This window comes from Schistosoma mansoni, chromosome 3 (genome assembly GCF_000237925.1).
Source record: "Schistosoma mansoni strain Puerto Rico chromosome 3, complete genome".
Classification (NCBI taxonomy): Eukaryota; Metazoa; Platyhelminthes; class Trematoda; order Strigeidida; family Schistosomatidae; genus Schistosoma; species Schistosoma mansoni.
In genome coordinates, this window is record NC_031497.1 from 6978764 (window position 1) to 6985753 (window position 6990).

Sequence of the window (6990 nt, forward strand, 5' to 3'; positions counted from 1 at the left end):
GTCACCGACTAAACAGAGGATTGTCAAGCGACAGGTAGTAAGGTGAATAAGTAAATATGTGAACTCGAAAATTCAATCACTCCCATAATTAATAAACTGATTAGGGGCAAGAATAAAAGAACGTACTTTGATAATACAACTAACTTCATTACTTACATCCTTTGGAACCCCACATTTTTTCAGCCTTCTGTTTGGTGATTAATATTTGAAGTTGTTTTTGATCATCTACATGCAAACGTATAATACTATGGACGTCTATTTTTAGACGACATAACTCTTCTAAAAGTCCACATTTCTCAAAATTAACAAGAAGGATATATCGACAGATTCCATTATCTGGTTCATCACCTATTGGATTTGTGTTAAAAAATAAGAGTTTTAAAATGAGAAGACAGTGTTAAGAAAATGCTGGTAAAGATAAACTACGCAGCAGTTTTTGTCAATCTTCCTTTTTTGTATGAATTCCAGTCGAATCATTTTATCAAAATTTGACATGTTAAACTATTGTCCATCTAAAATTGAAATGTCACGTCTAATTATTTGAAACCACCCTAAAGTTTTGTTAACTAGTTTTAAAGGTCTATAGTTCTATTCCTGTTCACATTAGAAGTCAAAATGATCATTCTGCACTGATACATAAGTCCGTTTAATGTATTTCTTCACATTTCTCGGAATCGCACGCAATGCTATATTCAAAAAAGGCGAAGTAAATACTGAATACATGGAGATTGAAGTGAAGTATTTAAATGAATAATAATCTATTTGAGTCCTAACAGCCTAAAACCATCAACTAAGTAAATGTAAAGGATCAAATAAATGGTCGTCAATGTAAGATTTAAAATTGACTGTAGAGGCTATTAATACCACAAATAAGAATACAACTTATGCGTTTTACTAAGTTACATTTCCTTAGTGTCAAGTTCTAATTATTTTGGGATCAAAGTCAAGACCTTCCGTTTTAAAGACGAATACCTTATAGCCGATCTATGAATAAGCTGATACTGAAAATATTGACCACTTATAACGTATCAATAGATCCAAACAAGTTTACTAGTTATAAAACCTGTAAGTTCTGAATAAATTTCTGAAGTTATCGACGAAAGCCTTCCAATTCACGTTGTTGAATTGCACCTTGAATTACCTTTTTTCGTATCATTCTCAAGCAACTCGAGTACCCGGAAAAGAGTATAAGTAAGGAAGAAAACATACATTCATCAATCTTCAACTTCATATCTGGTTATATCTGCATTTATTGTGTATAAAATGTATGCCAATCGTCATAGTAAAATCAAAGCAGCCATTTTGGGACTCTTGTGAATAATAAATATTTTGTCCTTACAACACTTCCACTAATTGATAATATTTTGTGAATAAAAGAGGTTTGCCTAAAATTTTCGTGGGACAGAGTATCTATCGTTTGCTAATGAAGTTATTTTCTGTATGGAATCCTAACTCAAAACAACTGCTATAATTGAACAAATAAGCAGAGTTAAGTAAAGATTCAGTGACTTAACTTTGACCTTGATTCAAGCAAAAAATCATGTATTCTGGGGATAAATAGTTTCTACAAACAAACCTTCACAAGCTTTTAACCTATAAGAACACAACAACCATCATGTTTACGACATTCTGTAGTGCAACTGTCCGAGAGTTATCCACTTACCCAGGTATTTCTCTTCCAGTGCTTCTTCTCCACGTTTATAAAGTTTACTTTTCTCTTTGTTTACAGGTGGTTCTTGTGATTTCATGACTTTGGCACCAGATTTTTTATCCTTCAGATTTTCTTTCTTCTTGGTATCTTCCAGTTGGTTAATCCTCAGAATAGACTGTGAGATGGATGTGAAAAATCTTCATGGGAGTGGCTTAAGTAAAACAATGCATAATCACGAGACAAAGAACCAAATAGCTTTGATCTCCAACCCATTTGGATGAAATCGCACAAAGTCTACTGAATACTCCTAGAAATCAGTAGCTGATAGCAAACTTATGGAATGTTTGATACGTTTATGAACTTTAAAAAATATAATTTAGAGTTTCTGATCAAAGCAGATGCGCCAGATGTAACGACACATCCTCAATATGCAACTGAAAATTAAACAACTCACTTTAAATGTAGTTTGGTAAATCATATACAAATATTCCATATTCTGGTCTAAGATATGGGTCTTATATATGTAAACTTAGGTTTAATGTCAAAGTAATCCTACAGAGTTACCCAATCACCTTCAGTAATTATAAACCTAATCTTTTGTAGGCAAAACGTGACCCACAAAAGAGTTGTATTGTAGGATGTTTATTGATGAAATGCTTCTTATCGAATATTTTATGTATTAGTAGGCAACCCACATCTTAGCCGATTGATAGTGCTTATTAACAAGATAAATGTCAAGGATTGTAATGTTTTCTCTCTGTCTGAATCATTTTTGCACTGTTCACCAGAGATTACAAATCTCCGAAAATAGTGTTTAAAATTACTAGTTGATAGAGGAAACTTAAGACTAAGTCCCGTTGTTCAACTTTTTAACTTGAGAGACTATACATATCTGTTTAATCCCTCCTAATGCAGCTTTGCCCTAGACCGATTTTATTCAGGTTACTGCAGAATTGTCAACCTATCAAAACAAACAAGAATTAGTGCATGAATGAACATCGAACAGTCAAATATGATGTGATAGGCTATTAGACTTGCGACAAACTAATCAGACTCGCTGTAATTATTGGTGAAATGTTCGTCCAAATATAAAGATAGACATGCAAAAACTTCGGTACCTAGGTTCACCCAGAACACCGTATGCCTTCATCTCACGGAAAAAATAGTACTCAAAAGAAATGTGAACTGATAAAATATTATTATTTGCTCAAGACTGATTTCCTCATTTTCCATTAACAGGAGAAAACGGGGTGAACTTTGCGGATACATAACAGAGCCTTCTTAAAATTCAGAGTAATTTCATAATAGAACAGTGTATGTGGTGGACATACAACGTCTTGGGGGGCAGGACCTACCATGAGTTCGCCAGTAAACTGAAGTTGGATTTAGATATATACAAGCACGAGATGGAAATATGGACAATTTCATTTTTGCTGACTTCCTGGCAGATTATTGCAATAAGACGGATCTCAGAGAATATTTTCAAGATACTATTATTTAACTAACTTTTCTTAATGACTGCTGCTTAATGTCCAGTATTTTTATGTTGTTGAACATAAACTTCAAAACTTTTGAAAGTGTCTGTGGATTTAATTCATTGACAGTCTCAATGAGATTTTTAGCCACGTCGCAAATCTCATAAAATTCAGGAGCATCCTTTTGACTTTTGGTTTTACATTGAACGAAAATTTGATTAAGGACGTCTTCATATGTTATAACTGTGAATCTTTGACGCTGCCCATTGACAACGCTTGCTGCTAAAATTGATATAATCTCATTTTCCGGTAATAGTGATGGTGAAAGAATCGACAGTGACATTTTCCATACATCCTGAACACTCTATAAAAATTTCAAAAATCGACATACATCGTCCAAATTGAGATCGCAAAGTTTTGACTCCCAGTCAGAAACGCCTATCGAGGCTCTTGGTGTTTTGTTTTTAATATTCTTAGCACTTTTTGGCATTTTAAAAGTTAAACGCTTTTATTTACATGACGATTACCTCAAAATTGAATTGTCAATGTAGCAAAACAAAGTAGATGTGCTTCAGACCTTAAATTTTTGATAACTAAAATGACTGGCTATTATTTTTGACTAAAATAACGATTTGTTAGTAAAGAAACCACACTTGAATATTTTTTAGCAAAAGGAGAGATATTATTCTGGGTTTCATGGTTTTGACGCAATGTGCTGGAACTGATAAGTCTTATACTTTTGAAGTTTTAAATTTTCGGAACTATCACTATTCTTATAGCCACCGATAATTTTATTCATTCAGTGTTGAAAAAATTAATGAAGTTTGATAGATACATCATGAATCACAACGGGATTCATATATGATTAAGACCTAGAAAAAGACTCTGTTCGAGGTCAAGTTACCACTGGCTAGATGTATTTTGTTCAAGACATTTCCGGTTGAACGTTCATATACATTTGTAAAGTGTCGGTGTACCTATGGCAAACATTGTGGAAGATAGTAGAGTGGATTTTAAACTGCTTATGATTTATACTTCACAAATTGACTATCAAGTTTATTGAGCCAAGGTACCTTCTGCTAAATGGTGCTGACGATCAGTATAAACGGGTACTTGTGCATGATATGATATAACTATCATAGATAGAGTGCTCTGCCTAAAATAGATGTATTCAAACAAGATGTCAAATAAAATTAGTTTGGTGATTTTCATGTACGGTGGCCCTGAAAAGATTCTAGCCAGATTAGATCAGACAAAGAAAAAATCCTGAAGACTTGCTTCGTCGTAAATTATCCCACAACCATAATGCAGGACCATAAGAAATCTCTTCTGGAGGTGGAAGAATATGAGTATCAACGTGTGGCTGTAAGGACTGATCGGGCCAATGGTCACTATGGCAAAGATTGAAATCAACCTACAAATGAAAATGACCTAGGCAGATATTATAAATTAAAGAATAAATTTGTCAGAATTCACACCTTTGCTTAATTATAAAGTTTTCTGATGGAGGAAACAACTATAGATGAAAAGCGATGTAGAGCGTTATTTGCTTGTATAGAGATCGAATATTTTGTAGATAAACAAAAGCACTACATAGGCAACCAAACTAATTTCTTCAATTAAAGTTTTAACCTAGCTATGCATGATGCATTGTTTCAGAGTTGTTGTTCAGTGGTCTGATTATTAATTTTCACAAGTTTGAATCCTGCCAAACACTACACAATCCATGCCTATGGTTCGAATCTTCGGCTTTCATATGAAGATATGGCCAAAATTAAAGTATATGGTTCTGTACTTGATTAGTTAGTTGGATTTATATTATTTCGTTAACTTATAATTACTGCTTAACCTAATATTTTCCAACAGCATGTGGGGTTGATCCTTCAAAAACATAGGTGGAATGGCTCATGGTCAGTAATGGCAGAAAATATGCATCTAATCGGTATGGTATTGCTAATCTCTGGTAACTGACCAATAAAATTTCAATTCTAGCGATTATAACTAACGAAATATCCCTTTTCATGCTTTACCGTTCTTGAATCTTATTTTACCCTACAGATGATGCAGATATTCACATTATAACCTTTAAGTTATATACTTGATTTCAATAGTTGAGATCATAAGTCATTTGGAGCTAGACCATCATGGAAAACCTGGAAGCACTGGAAGGCCGTTTTGTCACAATAGGACACTATTGTGAGACTCTTCGGCGGTGCGCATCCACGATCCCGCCTCGCGAGATTCGAACCCAGGACTTATCGGTCTCGCGCGCGAGCGCTTATATGCCTAAATTGTTCTGTAAGTCCCTAGATCTAGAAAGCTAGCCAAAGTAACTAGCTTCTTCCATATGGACAAACATAATAGATGTGGATGTCAGACCAGTCGCAAAACTTTCAAGTTGCGAAAAGGTTTGAGAAGCTTAGTCAGTTAACATTATAATTTTTGGCAAATTATAGAAATCAGATTATTAATAAAAATAAATGAGTGGTATAATAAGAACAACAAAGCTTTAGTATCTTGCCCAGTGCGTTAAACGGCAAAAATAATATTTAGCATAACGAAAAGAAATCGTACCTTAACAACTGGATAACAACTGTGTGTAATGCCAAATGCATCGGATTTCGCAGCTGCACTAGCTGCAGCCGCACGCCCAAAACAACGACTGGCGATTCGCCTTGATCTCAGTGAATTCAGACAAACAGTGACAGTTTCAACAGAGACATCTCCAAATCCAAACTGTGGGCTCAGAAAAGTTACCTGACCGGAGACTGCAGCTAATGCACAACCGTCGTAACAAGCTCTTCCAGAATCGCACCCTCTAAGATTTGTATACGCATAGAACCCACCACCATTTGCCATACTGGCAGACTTCACTAGCTCTATTCTTCTATTTAGTTTTCTCAGTTCATGGTGACTGGCACTTGAATTGAGCACAGCATCTACACCAGCTGCATACATAGCAATATGAGGTGGTGTCCCCGTCCAAAGCTCTTCACATGTTTCCAAGCCTATCTGTACATGTTCAGAATAGCCATTTCCCGAAAATCGTAAAATAGCATCACCGAAAGCTGCTACTGACTGAGAATTCTTGGTTACTTTACGGACTATTTCGGGTAACTCAAAATCAATGATTCTCTGGTGATGAGGCCAAGGCGTAAACCAACGAGATTCCCTGTGTAAACCTTCATCTGCGAGGACTAATTTCGGTCGTATCAGTAGAACAGTCCCATTTAACAAAAGAATTCTGCAGTTATAAGCCACACCTCCTAGTAAAACTGGCATTCCAATATCACAAACAATATCTTGCATTTCAACATTTTCATTTATTTCATTCAATATTTTTGCAATGCATTGCCATGAATGAGTATAAGTATCCAGTTCATGAAAATGATCTTCACATCCGTAACTTGAGATCTCTAATTCTGGGCCAACTCTATACTTAGCTCCCAAACGTTTAGCAGTTTTAACACTTTCAATCACACGTCTGGTATTTCCACTAAAGTCAAGCGCCCACTGATTCAGTACGCACAGAGCAACAGTAAATTTGTTGGAGACCGGAGAAAAATTAATAACTTCAGCAGACATTAAGTCCCTAGATTAAAATGCAAATTGCATGTTATATGCTTCTATAAATAAAACTTTTGTGAAGCAGAGAAACAGAGATTTAGGATTGATTAAATAAAATTTACTTTTTTTTAAGTTTTACTTCTTATTATAAAAAATGGTGAACCAGGTCCGGTTATAAGAATGGTGTCATATTAGAGAGAACAGATGAAATGAGAAATTATTACTAAGAGATCAATAATTTCCCGAAGACCAATTAATACCTGAATTGCTGTAATTAAGTTGGTAATTAGCTACTAT

The 6990-nt window shown here is 34.8% G+C and overlaps 2 protein-coding genes across 2 annotated transcripts in view; both read right to left on the reverse strand.

Moving 5' to 3' along the window:
* Window positions 1-3616, reverse strand: part of Smp_162670 (hypothetical protein) — a gene marked incomplete at both ends in the record, with an annotated part of 68542 nt that extends 64926 nt beyond the window's left edge. Inside the window, 4 exons of the mRNA XM_018799063.1 lie at window positions 157-348; window positions 1664-1826; window positions 3158-3490; window positions 3518-3616. Coding sequence (XP_018650889.1) covers window positions 157-348; window positions 1664-1826; window positions 3158-3490; window positions 3518-3616 — 787 coding nt within the window. The remainder of the gene's footprint in view (window positions 1-156; window positions 349-1663; window positions 1827-3157; window positions 3491-3517) is intronic.
* A 753-nt stretch (window positions 3617-4369) lies between these two features.
* Window positions 4370-6711, reverse strand: Smp_075060 (putative glutamine-dependent NAD(+) synthetase; the record flags this gene model as incomplete). The annotated part of the gene is made up of 2 exons (XM_018799066.1): window positions 4370-4540; window positions 5701-6711. The coding sequence occupies 2 exons, from the start codon at window positions 6709-6711 to the stop codon at window positions 4370-4372; spliced, it is 1182 nt and encodes a 393-aa protein (XP_018650891.1).
* Window positions 6712-6990: the final 279 nt, after the last annotated feature.